The 17,793-nt window shown below is 37.6% G+C and overlaps 1 protein-coding gene across 13 annotated transcripts in view; it reads right to left on the bottom strand.

Moving 5' to 3' along the window:
• PROM1 (prominin 1) overlaps window positions 1-17,793 on the bottom strand; it is a 109,542-nt gene that overhangs the window by 20,965 nt on the left and 70,784 nt on the right. For 5 of the 13 annotated variants that reach the window (XM_067468966.1, XM_067468963.1, XM_067468972.1 and 2 more), the window contains 9 exons: window positions 17,575-17,598; window positions 15,706-15,923; window positions 14,779-14,853; window positions 13,052-13,115; window positions 11,607-11,615; window positions 9,528-9,687; window positions 8,843-8,995; window positions 7,157-7,280; window positions 1,330-1,433 (listed from right to left, as the gene is read on the bottom strand). In XM_067468966.1, coding sequence (XP_067325067.1) covers window positions 1,330-1,433; window positions 7,157-7,280; window positions 8,843-8,995; window positions 9,528-9,687; window positions 11,607-11,615; window positions 13,052-13,115; window positions 14,779-14,853; window positions 15,706-15,923; window positions 17,575-17,598 — 931 coding nt within the window. The remainder of the gene's footprint in view (window positions 1-1,329; window positions 1,434-7,156; window positions 7,281-8,842; window positions 8,996-9,527; window positions 9,688-11,606; window positions 11,616-13,051; window positions 13,116-14,778; window positions 14,854-15,705; window positions 15,924-17,574; window positions 17,599-17,793) is intronic. The other 8 variants (XM_067468974.1, XM_067468970.1, XM_067468969.1 and 5 more) reach the window with 3 other exon arrangements.

Here is a 17,793-nt window from a genome sequence, read left to right on the forward strand (position 1 = left end):
ACTATGGGATCTACAAAGCTTTGGAAGTATTTAGTTAAATCAAACTACAGTAGAGTATTGCTTATCTGACATAAATGGGCCGGCAGATAGTCGGATAAACGAAAATGTTGGATAATACGGAGTCTCCTACTGTTACCTGTCTGGTGCAGTGCTAGACACCTAGAATACTAACAACAGGGACTCAAAGGATTAAGGCAAGGCAACGCCTAGGGGCTAGAAGTGCCCAGCAGGAAGTGCCCAAATGCAGAAGAGTAGCATGGAAATTACAGAGGGAAGGAGGGAGGATGCTTCTGCCTCCGGTCTGGCCACTTTTCCCCCTCCTCCTCTTCCTTCTGTAGTCTTTTTCACTTATTGGGAATGGAGGGAGAGTTGGGGAGTGCTCCTTTAATTGAAGGGGAAATGCTGGAGGAAAAGGGGGCATCGGATAAGAGCGTCGGATAAGACAAAATGTTGGATAAGTGAAGGTCGGATAAGCGAGACTCTACTGTATTCATTGACTGTACAAACTAGCCATTATATCCTCTTTCCAAATAGTCTCCAACAGGATATAGGTGCATCTAGCAGTAGCTCAAGCCCCATAAAAATATGGTAAGAAATTTCTGGGACTTTCAACTCAACAAAATCTGGATGGTGACATAGTATCTGACCTTGCACAAATGGTAAGGAAAACATAGCTATTTGGGGCTTTCAGAAGGTATTGCTTCCTTTGAAGATACTCACTGGCATTTTGAAATGATCTACATGAATCCAGAAAATTAGCATAATACCAGTAACACCAGTTAATGTTCTTTTAAATAGAGCCAGTTTGGAGTTATAAAGATGTGAATATACTCTAATTCCATTAAGGAAGCTTCCATTGACCCCCTCCTTTTATTAGCAGGCCAAGGCTTTTCTATTTAAACAAACCTTCAGTCTTTAACTGATTGGAGTACTTTGGTGGCAGGTTTTAATGTTATTTTAATTGTTCTAAGCTAATGTTTTAAGTGGTTATTTAAGACTTATTGAACTCTTGTATTTTAATAGCTGTATTATTTTAATGTGGGAAGTGAGCTATTTTGGATTCCTTCCATGAGAAAAACAGGATAATAAATAAATAGATGACCTGAAATGAAAGCCTGCATACATCTATTCATCCATTTTTCTACATGTCTGTGGAAGCAGGGGAGTAGAGGGCCAACAATAAAATAAAACCCTTAGCAAAACTTGTTTTCAACCACTGAATTACACTGGACTTCTTAGTTGTCATATAACTGAAACACGGCATACCGATGAGAATTTCAAATAAGGCTTAAGTTCATTAATTTATATCACAATTCATCAAAAGGTTACCTGTAAACTTTTTCAAATGTCAAGTCAATATTTGGATTTTTTAGAATGATGCCCGAGAGATAGTGTTTCCAGTGGCGATTCAACAAGTAAGGAGTGTCCAAAATCTAGAATATAAAATTAATTAAGGCTTAATCTTTTCACATGTAAGTTCTGAGAAAATCAAATATACATATAAAATGTAAAAACTTAGTGAACTTAATTGCTTTTTCAAAAAAACAAAAAACAACAAAGCAAAGCAAAGCAAAACAAAAACAGTGTATCACTGAATTCTTTAGAATTACTTTCATCTATTCAATGCTCAGGATTTCACCTAGACTTAAAGTAAGCCTGAATCCAGTTTTATTGCCTGAGACTGTGGACTTTTATGAACAACAGACACATGGAACAATTCAGTCTTTCCCTAGTAATATCACTTAGGGACAAACTAGAAAGCTACTTAGCATGCCTTTACATGAGGTACTGCCTCAAGTGTCTGCTTGGCTTAGCACAGTGGTTCTCAATCACTATGGTTTCCCAGGTATTTTGACCTACAACTCCCAGAAATCCTAGCCAGTTTACTAGCTGTTACGATTTCTGGGAGCTGAAGGCCAAAACATCTGGGGACCCACAGGTTGAGAAGCACTGGCTTAGCATGTCATTTTATTTGGAGGCATTTAATTTGGAGGTATCTTTGGAGGCTTTTAAAAGGAGGCTGGATGGCCATCTGTCGGGGGTGCTTTGAATGTGATTTTCCTGCTTTTTGGCAGGGGGTTGGACTGGATGGGCCACAAGGTCTCTTCCAACTCTATGCTTCAATGATAAAGCAATTTCAGCATGCTTTGTTTTATCACTGGACATGCCAAAAGATAAACATGACTTGTTTTGCAAAAGCATTCATCCCCGAGGAAATCATGGAAATAAGAAGAAAATAAGAATCATCTTGAACACCTAGTCTGATTCACAAGGTAGACTCACTGCAAATCTTACTAGACCAGTGGTTCCCAAACTTTTTAGACTAGGGAACACTTTGACCAGGGACAACTTGAACAGGGATCACTTTGACCAGGGTACCACTTAGTACCAAAAGGGTTACGAATCAGTTTTTGGTCAACTTAGATTCAGTTTGGTTATTTGGCATGCTAAATCAGAAAATTGCATTGGATAGACCACATCAGCTCTAGTTTCTGATACAAAATATATGCCATTCGATAGTTGCCATCTGCTCGCCCACAGAAAAACATTTTTAATAATCTAGAGCTTATGTGATAGTAGTAATTTTTTGTGGGTAGTCAGCCTCTCCCTTCCCAACATCCCCGTTGCCTCAGCACTATAAGAGGGTTTCGCAAGACCAGTCACTCTAGTTACTGTGTGATTTCAAGGCAACGGTGTAGTAATGGTGAGGCCACAGACCATATTTTCCTTCTTGCAGACCACTGGTGGTCCACAGACCGTGGGTTGGCAACCACTGTACTAGACAAAGAGCATCTCTTAGAATATGAACCATTATTACAAATCATGAGATCAATACATTGTTATTTCCTAGTAACAAAATGGATTGCAAATAACTGTTATTTTGAACCAGAGTTTAAATTGTTGGTTTGAAGAAACAATGGAAGTTACAGGGAATGTATTTTGAAAGGTATGGAGAACAAAACCTATGAGGAATGAATGAAAGTGCTTGACATGGTCAGCTTGGTGAAGAAAAGTCTGAGGTGTAACATGTCTGCACTGTTCAAGGGCTGTCACAAAAAGGAGGGAGTAGAGGATAGAATGAGGTTTAATGGTTTGAAATCATAAGAAAGCAGATCTTGATTGAACATCAGAATGAATGTCTTGACAATAAGAACAGTTAGGCAGTTGAACCAATTGCCCAGAGTGGTGGTGGGGTCTTCTCTGGATGTTTTCAAAAAGAGGCTGGAGATTACCCGCTGGGAATGCTTTAGCTGGTGATCTGGCACTGAGCAGGAGGTCCAACTCTGTTTACCAGCATGTCCCTTCTAACTCTGTGATTCTATGATTGCAGCTGGCTTCCCCTGGCCACACTATTTAAAAGTGCTTACTTCAAAAGTAGTTTTATGTAGCATTTAATTTGCCCTCTTGAATGCTGCACTCTTCAGATACACAGAGCTACAAATCCCACATATTGGATTTCCAGTGTGATGCATCTGATGACCGGTTGGAAAAGGGTTTTATAAGTTAAGCTTCAAAGAGGGCACAGAGCAAAGTAGAACATAAAGAATTAAGCAACAGTTGTTTTTAAGCTCTGAAAGTGGTTAAGCAAAGTTGGAATTATACTGAGACACTATCTTAGCATAAAGTTTCATGATACGAATGGTTGAATTCTGATTGATGTCATGCATAAACGACTACATAAATAAGAGATATCTTGTCATCATTGCTGCAAGAAAATCTGCTACCTCAAAGCATGTCTAATGCTTGACTCCCAAGAGAAACTATGGATGTTCTCAGGAGACTGGCTTGGAAAACCACTTATCCCAAGGCACAGATAATATTCCAAGACAGCCTTCCCAGAACACCTTTGATCTAAGAACAGCTTCTGCTTTAGAAGCTAGAAATTGGAGAAACAGACAGTTTAAAGCTGTCTGCCTTCTTCACATTTTGACAATGATGATTAATCTGCCTAATTTACTTAATAGTCCTATGCTCCAAACCTTTTTCCTCCTGCTGCTATAACAACATTAACTGTGTAGACACACAACAAGAATCTAATCCCACAAATTAAGCCTCTTTTGGGGGATAGTGTGAATAATAACAATTGTTAATTAAATTTACAAATTCTTCCCAAGCTCTTGGTAGGATTAACAATAATATTTAAGCCAGTGCTATCTGATTGTTGCTTAAGGGCATATAAAGTGTTGAGAAAAGAAAATGTTTCATATTCTTAACTGAGTATGCATGCCCAGTGTGGAACACATCTCATCACACTAAAACAGTGGATGTGGCTCTTAATGAGACATGCCGCATTATCACGGGGTGTCTGCGACCCACACCACTGGAGAAATTACACTGCTTAGCCGGTATTGCACCACCTGACATCCGCCGGGAAGTAGCAGCCAATAGTGAAAGGACCAAGGCAGAGACATCTCCAGCTCATCCCCTGTTTGGGTATCAGCCAGCACGTCAACGACTTAAATCAAGACATAGTTTTCTTAGAACTACAGAGACACTCGCTGGAACACCCCAGCAAGCGAGAGTCCAAAAGTGGCAGGCCCAAACCCAGCACCTCAATTCATGGGTGATACCAGATGAGAGACTCCCCCCTGGGCACTCAGAAGACTGGGCGACTTGGAAGGCGCTGAACAGATTGCGCTCTGGCACCACGAGATGCAGGGCCAATCTTAAGAAATGGGGCTACAGGGTGGAATCCTCGGCATGCGAGTGCGGAGAAGAACAAACCACTGACCACCTGCTGCAATGCACCCTGAGCCCTGCCACATGCACGATGGAGGACCTTCTTGCGGCAACCCCAGAGGCACTCCAAGTGGCCAGATACTGGTCAAAGGACATTTAACCAAATACCAAATTTACAAAATCTGTGTGGTTTTTTTTTCTTTCTTTCTTTTTTCTTTTTCTTTTTAATCTCTGTGTTTGTTTTGCTCTGTTGGAATTGTAATACAATGGTTGCTGATAACACGATAAATAAATATTCTTAACTGCCAGAAAGGTTGAATTGGCTGGATAAATCAATTTTTGCTGAGTGCTGATTTGTCCTGAAAATTCATGAAAAAGTAAAAAGAAATTGATTTAAATTGGTATTGCACTGGTGTTAGTTATAACCAGGAAAAAATGAAAGTGGATGGGTCTCCAAAAAAGTAAGAAAGACGTATGATCTATGTTGGAAGGAAGGAGGGCAGAGAAAGGATGCTGATATTTTAAATATATTTTGGATATGTTCCATAGCACAATCCTTCTGGAACTTGACCAATAAATCAATTTTAGTACCAGAAAAAGCAAGCTGGCACTAACCTGAATATATATATTTTAAGAAGACAGGTTTGTAACTAATGACTTACATGCTTCAGCTAAGATGTAAATTCTACCATTCATATCCACAATTCCATCACCCACAGCAGGGCAGCTAAACCGGGAAATCTCAATTGGATGCCCCGTCCCCCCATGAGGGTCTTCCTCCAGGGGCAAACCAAGAATGGGCAACTTGGAAGTCCCTGAACAGACTCAGAAGTGGAGTGGGCAGATCTCAAAAGACAACCTGGCAAAATGGCACTACCTAAAAGAATCCTCCACCTTGTGCAACTGTGAATAAGAACAGACAATCCCACATCTGTATGCTTGTCTGCAATGTCCTGCCTATGCACAGAGGAAGAGTTGATGGAGGCTACAGACAATGTGGTTGCTGTTGCCTGTTTTTGGTCAAAAGATATTCAGCCACTTGTGTGCCTTCTATTTTTATCAGTTTTATACCAATTTATGCAATGCTTTTGATACAAAATAAATAAATAAATAAATAAATCATCCATAGTTAAAACCCTAAAAAAGCAAACCTTGTTTTTGCCATTTTATGTATTTTTCTATGCCACTGTATATAAACAGACTTAGACATCCATGCATTTTTCTATGCATGGAGGGGTCTTGGAACCAAATCCTGGCAGATTCCAAGGGTCCACTATACAGGCAGTCCCCAAGTTACAAACAAGGTAGATTTTGTAAGTTTGTTCTTAAGTTGAATTTGCTTGTTTGTCAGAACAGGTACATTTTAAAGTGTAACTCCAACCATACAGACACACACACACACAGTCAGGGACTTCTGATGGAGCAGCAGGAGGAGCAGTCTCCATTGAGCTCAAGGGCAAGTTCTGATGCCAATATCTAATTACTTCACACACACACACACAAGCTTTGGATAGCAAAGGGAAGGGCTGACACTCCTGTGGTGTTTATTTTGCTGTCTGTGCCCCTGTTGAAAAGATTTCACCTCCCTTACTGTCTCTGTGATAATTGGATTATGAAAAATTCAGCTTGTTGTGGAAACAAGGACTGGTGAGAAAGCTTCAGTTGAGACACATTTCCTCCATAATAACTATTTCAAGAGTGAATTTCCCTTCTGAGGGGCAGATTTCTCTCACATCCTGTTGTCTCAGCCCTGTTTTTACCTATAAGTCATTCATAAGTCATATGTTTGTATCTCAGGGACTGTCTATACACTGAAGCTAATGGGGGGGGGGGATTCGGAAAATAGGAAGTAGTCTTGTATAAGGTTAGTAGTGTTGATATATATATAGTGGCTAAGAGTTCAGAACCTTACTTTGCCCACTTGTAGTATGAAGACAAGAACAACAAATAAAACAAGATAAAATTTCAAAAGCTGACAAGATAAATTCATAAAATAAAAGAGTTATTTTTGTTGAGTGCTGTCAAGTTGTTTCTAACATTTGGCAAACTTGTCATAGGGGCTTTCCTGGCCCACAGTCATCCAGTGGATTTCCATAGATTTGAACCCTGGTCCTCCAGAGTTGTAGTCCAAGGTTCAAACCACTGTAGCGTGTTGCTTTTATAATGTGTTCCAAAATGTACAAAGCATAAATGAATCACTTTGTTGACAGCTTTCTCTTGCTCACTCTACATCTTGTGCCTCTTCCCTTTTTGTTTTCATCTAATCCTCATTCTCCTCCTCTCTTCATTCAGTTGTTGTAGAACAATAAGATCAGTACTGGAAAGCTTACTCTGAAAATTCAATTCTTCCACTTGTTGGCAAGAATATATGAAAACATTAGAATCACACTATAAAGACAAAACAATATTTTTATACCTAGAAATCTGCAATATTTTCTTACTGGTAAATTAATGCAAGTGAGATGGACAACCTTACTTTGAATAAAGTCTTGTCTTCAAATGGCTCACAGATAAGCTTCTCCACATTTCCACCGGTAATAAAAGTGATCATTACAATTAGCATCAGAGCCCAAGAGAAGAGGAAGCTGAATCCAACTCCACTAGGAAAATAAAATAAAGTATCTAAGCAGCTGTTTAAGAAATAACTGCATCAAAGGCACAAAATCTACTTACTAATATGCACTTGTAAAACAAACCAGATAAAGTTAACAAATACAAACATAAGTAATATTTAGAGCTGAACTCATAATGTATGTACCATAATTTTAAAAATAAAATGTATGCTTATCCATGTGTATATGGCTGTGTGTGTACCTAAACATGTATATCTGAACCTAGTTTGCTGAATAAATTGTAATTTAAGCTACAATTGTGAGAATACTGTGTGCAAAGATATGCAAAATCCCAATGCAAGGTTATTTAAATAAGAGCAGCAGGAATGAATCATTCTTCAAAATGGCTGGATATCAGTGGCGCTCTGCCCTCCCAAATTGAGGATATAAGCTTTGTAGTTATCCTACAATTTATATCCTTCTGAAATTATTACAATATTTTCTGCAGTTAGGTAAAGAAGTCCTCTTCTACTTTCTCCTCTGAGAAGATTTTGAAAAGCCTTTTTCAAACAGGCCTTCATTTTAAGGAAGTGTTTTTTTTATATTGTAATTCAGTTTACCTGTTTTTGAAGTTCATCAGTCCCTAAAAGGTAAAGGTTTCCCCTGACATTGAGTCTAGTCATGACTGACGCTAGGATGTGGTGCTCATCTCCATTTCTAAGCTGAAGAGCCAGCATTGTCCATAGACACCTCCAAGGTCATGTGGCCGGCATGACTGCATGGAGTGCTCTTACCTTTCCACAGAAGCGGTACCTACTGATCTACTTACATTTGCATGTTTTTGAACTGCTAGGTTGGCAGAAGCTGGGCCTAACAGCAGCTCCTGCTCCCTGGATTCAAACCACCAACCTTTTGGTCAGCAAGTTCAGTAGCTAAACGGTTTAACCCGCTGCACCACCAGGGGGCCCTAATCAATGGTAAAACAGTTCTTGTTAGCCAAAAAAATGTTTCATTAGAGCACCATTATTTAAAAGGCTTTACTCTCCTTTTAAAAGTGAACCCACTACAGAGTTCTGCTTAATGAAATATTTTGCATGTAACTAATGGCCAAATCATGCATTAGTTAGCAAATCACCTAACTGCACTTTTCAGCCAACTTCAGCTCTGAAAAGCATACACATATGTTGGTCATTGTTGTCATGTTGTTGCTTTTTTGGATTGGCAGAAACTTACACATACAACTAAACAATGTTGTGTGTGATGCATGTAATTGTATCCTATCACTGATTGATGTCAGTCAGGGATGTTCTGCCCAAACTTCAAGCGCTTACAAGGTTCCTATGATAATTTTTTTAGGACTGCACAAGCTCTCTAAGGACCTATCTGATCCCTGTTAATAACTATTTGATTAAAACTCTTTCTCTTTATTTTTCCCCTCTTTATTTAATGTTCTGCTAAAAGAGTTCTGTGGTGTTCACAAGATTAGCAATATAAATCTTGGATTAGTCCGAAGAAGAGTTTTTATTATTGTTGTCGCTACTGCTCTTTACATTGAGTCTCACAATGTAATCCTCTCAATTTGATTAAAATCTCAAGCAACAAGTACTCACGCCATTAAGAAATTCCCTCCAGTGTTCGAGATGCAGCCTCTTGTCGTTGGAGTAGCATTTTTGTCATAACCACAGGTACCACATAGTAGTCCCAGATAGTAAAAAACAAGGATCAATATCACCATGCAGCAGAGAATTAAGCAACCCAGCCATCTAAGAATAACCAATGTGAAAAAAGAATTAAAATTATGAATGGCACAACACTGAGATTAGATAACAAAACTTACAAATCTGAAAGCAACTGAGCCACAGATGACATTAAAGGAATACACATTGTCACTTCCATTTTCTATTGTTAATTTCACTGATTTCTTGATCAGCAATGCAATGCAAAGAAGCCAAAGCATGTTACTAGACTTCACTCGCTATACCTAATACTTCACTTCTGTGGCATATTAGCATGCATACTTAACATTTAAATTCAATTTTGCACTACTTTGATACCACCTGAATGACAAAACTGATCAAAAGTTTGATAGCTACTCAATACAATTACATTTTTGTGCAATACATCATGTATCTGCATGGGGCTTACCAGAGACATATTAATGTCTCTGGTAAAGATGCAGATTCCACTATAATGAGATACTATGAAACTGGAAGTGACAAGAGTTAGCTCTTAGTGGAGCACACCAGTTTGATGGATAGCTTTTACACATCATAATCCATATGACACAACACATACCTGTAGAAATCATATTGCTCCACTAATGGAAAATGATCCTGAACGTACGCCTCACCCTGGGTAAGATATATTGTGAAGTCTGCCAGTACCTTCTGGACAGGAAGCATTTTAGTAAAGGCTGTGATATTTGAACCAACAGCTTCCAGAACATTTTTTATATCTGAAAGAAATGAATGTAGTTATGATGGCTGTTCTTCCACTCAAGAAAAAAACAAAACAATTTACTGCATGCTAACAAAAAGATGTGGTTGATGCAGCTTTATATAGCAAAATAAGACATGAAAAGAAGTATGAAGCTGATATAAGCAAGCCACAAATACATCAACATGTGATGGTGTTTGTGCATGTTGATGAAAGCCACAGTCTTCCATATTTCTGTGCTCGTTATAATGAAACCATGGTTTAGTTCTTATCAAAGATGTAAACCTATATAGGAAATATTCAACTTCAGGCTATATGTGGGAACAAACACTATAATTTTTCTTTCATATAAAAATACAATTATTATTGTGGGATCATTCAGTTGTGTGAATGTCCACCTGCAACCATACAACCCAGATTTCTCAAGGACCAAGCTAAATGTGTTATGTTTTCTCTAAATGTTTGAAATGTTTGAATATGTTTTAATCATTTGAAAGACTATTTTAATTGATATGTATGTGGCTTTTTGATATTGTTGTTATCTGAATCTGGAATTGAATTACTGCCATAGTTTGTAAGCCGCCCTGAGTCCCCCTGCATGGTGAGAAGGATGGGATATAAGTACAGTAAATATTACTATGGTCAGCCAAAGTTTTATGACATCATTTCCTGTCAAATTGGTCATTGTTTACTTTTGATAGCAAGGCTTCTATCTGGTTACATTCTTGGTGGCGCATGCACATGCAAACATTATCGAAATTAGAACTTTAAGTGTCAGCTTTTTCAGACCAACTGGCTATGAATAACAATAACAAAATTTCAGATATTCAAACATTATTGCAGTTTTGATCAGTGTTCCAAGTATGGCCAGTGCACAAATCCTACTGAAACTGCTGAGCTATGCAGCTATAACAAATATTTTGAAGATGTAACTAATGCTACTTTGTGGGGAAATGAAACTATGCAAAAGATCTATAACAACTGCTTGTTAAATATCTTGGGATGAAAAGAATGAGTAATTATGACTTTCAATATGCATTAAATGTAATTTCAGTTTTTAAAACTCTCAAGTGTTTTAAAACATTCAAAATAGATCTGGTTTTATGTTCCTGGATGTTTGCTGGAGTAATGCACAATCTCTACAATAAATTTTATTGTTTCCCATCTAAACATGTTTATATCTTTTTTATCAAGTTAACCTACACATTTAGATATTTGGGATTTCTCTCTTGAGTGAAATTCAAGTTGATGGTGAAGACAGAAATAATTGAACAGAAATGTAGCAAATTATCAAGAGAAGAACAGCTTAGTTTCTCAATATACAGTATGCACAGATACCAATGAATCAAACCCTGATTGAGACATCAGAGATCAAGCAGACTGCCTTCTTGCTTTTTTTTTTTTAAAAAAGCCAGACAGACCTTTATTTAGTGTTTACTCAGCATCTTGAATTAAATAGCTGAGAAACTGTTTTGAATATTAAGTTGCATTCACACTATCCACAGGACTTCTTCCTATGAATTTGTGACATATCTGAGATGCCTGAATTGACCACAATTTGAACAGAGGATTTCCAAACTGGAATCAAAACTTTCTATATCTCTTATGTCTGTCTTCACTCAGAATTACGTGGGATCAAAATTCCACTGCTTTCCACAGGGAAAGGATAAGCAGATGCTTAATTCCCTCCAGGAAAACAAAGCAGTGAGTTTAACTGCAGGTGTATCCTACCCTTAATTTTTACCCACTTAAAAGGAAACTGCAACATTTTAATGCATATTAATAGTTATTGTGAAGAATAAATGATTTTGCACTTAACTTCTCCCGAGTTCAAATGTTATAAGACAATTTAACAAAATTTTCACATTACAGTTTTGATGAGACACACAGTATGCCATATATTTATAAACATACTGTGTATTTGTTTTGCAAACTTACAAGGTACAGCTGTTTATATTGGCAGAACAGGTCCATAATGCAAGAACAAAGATTAAAGAAAGGTTAATGAACATCTTCTCAGCCTGAACGCACCAAACACATGCTCATTTTGCAAAAACTGGTGTGAAAGCAATTTTTAAGGGCTCAGGGATTCATTCTGCACAAATTTTGTGTTGTACAGTAGATGGCAGGCAAGATCTGGAACCCATGGCTTTGTAATGAAAATTGAAAGTTTTTCTGATCCTGGTTTGAAAGTGCTATTTCCTGTTTAATTGTATAGTTCCAGCTCTTAAAGTAGTTGTTATATCCAGGAACTTTGTTTTTGTGGCTGTCATAAACTATGTTGAATTGGTTGAAACTCTATGCGATATTAATTGAAAAACTATAGCAAAATGTACTGCTTGATGCCCCACAAAAACAAAGTTTTTGCAGTTTAATAAACCTTTGCCATGTTTTTATCATAGAATCAATTAGGAAATGACATTTATAACCCAGGAACAAAAATCATGTTACATAGTGTTATCTGTCCCCCAGTAGAACTACAAACATTTATCCAGTTATAGTCAACCAAAGAAAGAAATGAATGACTTCAAGCAGCAAATATTAAGAGATATTCCATATGTACTTCTATCCCTGCTTCTAATTCCCTGTTCTTTGCTAGGAAATGTCAGATTTATTATAAATCCTGACTACTGCTGAGGGCATTCAGAAGACATAAAAACATTATACACTCTTGGAGCCCTGCCCGGCATAGCAAGGCAACTGAAAATAGAAAAGTTGGCCATCTGCAGCCTGAGGACCATTTACTTTCCCTAAAAAGTGCTTCTTCTAGCCCTCCAACATACATGTTCCTCCAAAGTTTTCTTTATTACAGCTCTGTCCCAGAAAGAAGCATTGAAGATTATTTCTTCTAGATTTCTCCCAATTTCTACAACTTGTAGCCATTGAAATCCATGTTGCATCTCTTCTCTTTTCCCTGCTTGTCACATGAGCAGAACCTCACATGTGAGTTCAGACTTCAGCATAATACCACTGAAGCTTTCATCTGAGGAGTTTCATGCATTTCTTGTTGGAATGTTTCTGGCTTCGATTTAGTTGGTCCTCTATGCCAGGTCCAGCTACCAAGAAAATGTGGCTGCACTGCAGTTTCCAATGTTCATCCTTTGACTTGCCTCTTCATCTCTTTTCCCCTCTTCCCCTGGCGTGAAACCTTTTTCTTTATGCCTCTCAATCTGACAATTAATACACACTACTACTGTTCAACATTATGTAGTTGACATTAAAGTGTTACTCAACATCAGCTAATACATTTATTTGGCATATTGCCAGATACTTAAATAGTGTTTTAGATTTACAAAAAAGATAAAAGAACTTCATGATGAAAAATTCAAACAACAGTTTGCTTCAGGAATACAAATGAGCACAATGAAATAATTAAGTCTTACCTGCCAAAATGTTCTTTGTTTGATCAAGTACTAAATCTGGAGTATTGTTAAATGCTGCATAGCCCTAGAATTAAAAACGTACATGTTCAACGTTGTCTTGGTGACAAAAGACCAGCATGCCTATTTCTATCTTTAAAAGAGATTTGCCAAATATTTATATCAGTAGCATATTTTAAATTGGGTTTCTGACTAAAGAAGACAGAATATAAATCGCAAGCAGCTTTTAAAGCAACTTCCTTATTTTGTCTAATTTATACAAACACTTTTTTTTAGAGCTGAATGATTCAAACATTAATAGATATACTCGACGTTGTGATTATCACACTGAAATTTGTCACATCCCTGTATGTTATTATCAGCACGGTGATGGAGTTGATTATTACAGTGAAGACAACCTGTTTATTACATAAATAGCCAATTGCACCAAGGGTCCACTTATATCTTCCTTATACTGATGTTTTCAAAATACTGACATGGGGTGCATCACATTAGCAAACATATGACATTTGCGGGGAGACCAACTTGGAGTTATAATTTCTATTAAATACAGATCTAAACCTCTATCTTGAATTGAATCTAATGAGATAACTTCCTACCTTGGAATTTCCAAACAGAATTCCAAGATTTGGTGGCCACTCAATATTGTTTGGAGATCCATCTCTGTTAACAATACTTGTTCTGTGATATTTTTGTCCCACACATTATCACATAGGCTGCAAGCTGTTCTGTATGTGGATATCAACTAACCCTAACTGTGGTTAAATTAGTGGTTTCAAATATCCTAAGCAATATTGACACATATAAAGCAGCAAGCTGGAATCATGAATCATCCATATGTTTCTGGATTGCAGATCCCAGCTGTTTCTCACGACTGTCAGCACTACAAGTTACAGTTCAACAACTGGAAGTCCACATGTGCTCAATGACTAAAGTCTCCTGTAAGCCTTAAGGCAGCAGTTCTCAACCTGTGGGTCCCCAGGTGTTTTGGCCTACAACTCCCAGAAATCCCAGCCAGTTTACCAGCTGTTAGGCTTTCTGGGAGTTGAAGGCCAAAACACCTGGGAACTCACAGATTGAGAACCACTGCCTTAAGGGAATGTGCCTTTCACTTCTCCACCCCAGACCTCTAGTTTTCTCCATACTGGAGTCAGGCAGGCAATGGATTGCCAAGTTCCCAAAGGTCAATGAGGTGAAATGGGACACAAGGCAGTAAAGACTATGAGAATTAGACAGTAAGAACAAGGTTTTCAGGAAAACATCTGACTAATGCTATGCATCCAAGGGATAGGCACGAGAATGATAAAGAAACCCTGATGTCATTGGTGTTTCATAAATTTGTGTAAGCTGGCTTGAGGGTACTTTTAACTCCAAAGGTGGGAGAGATCAAATAAGTCAGCTATATCCTTCATTTCAATATGAGTATATTTTACTTCTGAAAAACACCAGTAGAAGAAACTGTCTCGCTCCCTTATTGCATATCCCTATGTACATGTAATTTTGGCTCCAAAGGTGGGAGAGATCAAAGAAGTTAATTATATCCTTCATTTCAATATGAGGGGCATATTTTACTTCTGAAAAACACTGGTAGGAGAAACTATCTCACTCCCTTACTGCACATCCCAAATGTACATGAGATCCATGTGCACTTGCCTGTTGAGACATTTAATGTCTTTTCAAAGCCACATTCTGTTATAATATGCAAACTTAGATTTGTTTTATTAACATACCTTTTGAACCAGACTGGAGAGGTCTATTTTAAGGACTTCATTGACCTTGGCAAGCTGAGTGCTAACTCCTGGCAACTAAAAGAAAACGAAGTGGGGGAAGGAATTGAGTTACTTTTACTTTACATGTAAATTTTAACTTCTATTTGTATCCTGCTTTTACATCTAACTACAGTATCTACCACCACTTATTTCTGGCAGTGTCTCAGTTCTACATGCTAATCCATTAAACCGATGCATGTTTCATATTAATTGTTATTATTGTGATTTACATGGTGCATAGAGATCAAGTTGAAATGTGACAGACTCAGGAAAAGACTCAGAATGTACTCTGAGATTTCCCTGCTCACTATGCTGATTAGCTCTAGAATCATTATCATCTTTATTTATCCATCTTTTCCCTAAAACTAGTACTCAGTTTTACAAATTAAAAGAAATACAACACAGTCAAAAATGCAAAAATACAAAATGGAATTAATCTAAGAACAACAGTAAAAATTAGAATTCAGTAACAACATTAGAAAGTCATTTAATAGAAATAAAATTAAAACAATGCAATGTACACTTAAAAGCCTTTCATTTTCAGAGGCCTGTTTGAATAAAAAAAGTTAGGACATCCTCTTAGGGAGATACTTGTGAGTATATATGATTATCTCCTTTCAGAGTATATATAAGCATATTTTTCAGGTGTTGGTATTCCCTTCCACCCTTGGGAATGGCCAAAACCTACTACACACTAAACAACTTCAGTCACCCTCTGCCTAGCCATACCCTGCTTTGTGGGGAACAGACAGAATCACAGAAGCTTCACCCTGCAGCCTCCGATGAAATCAGTGCTGATATACACCAGGCTCTTTTGCAGGTCTTGGTGTTGCTATTTCACATATGGCTACGAGACCACTGTGTAGAACTGACATATATTAAGTTTACCTTGCTGAAGTTGGCATTGATGTCTAGTTGATTTAACGAATTCCTAATGATATTGCAAGTTGAAGCAGCCTGAACAGCTGTGCAGGCCGAATCATTAAGTGTGTTCATCAGGTGCCCTTTGACTTCTGTCAGGTTGCCATGCAGCCTCTCAGTTCCTTCCTGCAAGACCTCCACGGAAACACTTACATTCTCCAGCGCCTCCTTTGTTTCTCTAATAGCTACAGTGGTTTTCAAAAGAAATTAAACCAAATTTAATACAATGGCTTAATTAGACTGACACTGTAAATCATCTAAGGAGAAAATACGTAATTTGAAAAAACTATTATCAAAGTGAAGTGGCCATACTGTAGGAAAGCAAAATCTTGAAAGGAAACTCTAGTCACACTCAAACTATCTATCACTACAGATCTAACTAGCAACAGAGTTTCCCAGAAGGCCACTTACCAAAACAACCAAAGAGCAGTACACAGAGGCATAGACACCCCTCCTACTAACCACCTGCCAGCAAGCTTACTGATTAGGTCTATTTCCTCCATAGGTGTTTGCTTCTTGGTTGGCAAACAGATATGGCAAAAGTTGAATTTAAAGATTTGTGTGAATTTGCAATGGTTTCAAACCACTAATATATTGCAATGTGTATTGCAATGTCTATTAATGGAAGCAGAAATGTGAGAAAGGCCTGTGTCTATCTAAGTATGAAGGGCTAAGTTGGAAGAGCAAACATTTGACTGTATTGTCTCGCATATTCAATCTTTTTAATGTTGTTCTCTTTAGTCATTGTTAAGTGTAACATCTAAATGCTAAGCCATGATTAAGGATTGACTACAAGATTAGATATGAAGCTATAGATATAGATATTCTCAACTTCCAGCATTTCCAGCTGTGAGGTAGCAGTATTATTTCCTCCTATATGACTTCGTCTAGTGGTATTGTTTATCTGAATTAGATACCATCCCATTGGACATTGAAAGCTGTTAACCAAGGTTAGGGTAACAAACCATAGTTGACATTAACTATTCTAAACAGGCATGTCTGCTGAGGATTTGGCAGAGAGCCTCCTCAGTGGCTGTTCCCAGGCTGGGGGCCTCCCCCTCACAGGTTTTACTGCCTTTCCCTCTTTCCTCAAGCAGGAAAAGACTTTTATTTAGATGATTGGACTGATCTCAAGGGGTAAAATAATTTAGTAACATGGTGTGTTGTGCTTTTATCTCTTTTTTAAATGTGAAAACTGTTTTATCTTTGTTCTTTTTATTGATTGTTTCTCATTTTTATAATAGCTTGTTAACTATATTTTGTTTTGTTTTACTATTAACCACCTCAAGTTCAGTGCCAGTAGAAAAATATCAATAAAATAAATAATTTACAAAATAAATACACTGTTGAGTATTTTATGTAAATCAGGCCAAAATGAGCCAGAAAAAAGCCCACAAAATAAGTCCTCTAAAACTGTTGCATTTATTTCCATTCCCTTTTGCTCAGTTGGTTGAAATATCAAAAAAAATCCTTCACAACAGAGGCAAATATCAGGCTCTTGCCTGGATAAATTGTGAGATTCTCTTTACTTCCACGTATTCTGCTGTATTGAACTGAATGGGAACATGCTGCTACCCACAGATTACAAGCACCATTGCTTCAATGAACAACCTGTTTACCTCAGCTGTATTCACATTAATAGGATTTATCCTGACAGTAAACAAGTTATAGATTGCAGCCAGAAATTGGTTTAAGCTTTACTTTGGGGTTTTAGCCTATTGAGCCAAAGCAATCAATTTTGAACCACAAGAGGAGATATGACAACAGAACAAACCACAAAAAAGGTTTTAAGCAAGAGAAGGGAGCACATCACACAATGCATTCAAGATATTTTACCTTTAATGGCCCTTTCCACTTTGACTTCAAGACAAACAGAGAAATAAAGCAAAGAGTGGACGATGAGAAAATGTTTTGGTGAGGTATGCAAACACTTTCAGTTGTCAACACACATTTCCTACTTTTGACATTGGGGCATCCCACCTGCCTACACATTAGCAGCTACAATCCATCACAAATTGCATTGTCTGATCTTATCTAGATCAGGGATGGGAAATT

This window comes from Anolis sagrei, chromosome 5 (assembly GCF_037176765.1).
Source record: "Anolis sagrei isolate rAnoSag1 chromosome 5, rAnoSag1.mat, whole genome shotgun sequence".
Taxonomy (NCBI): Eukaryota; Metazoa; Chordata; class Lepidosauria; order Squamata; family Dactyloidae; genus Anolis; species Anolis sagrei.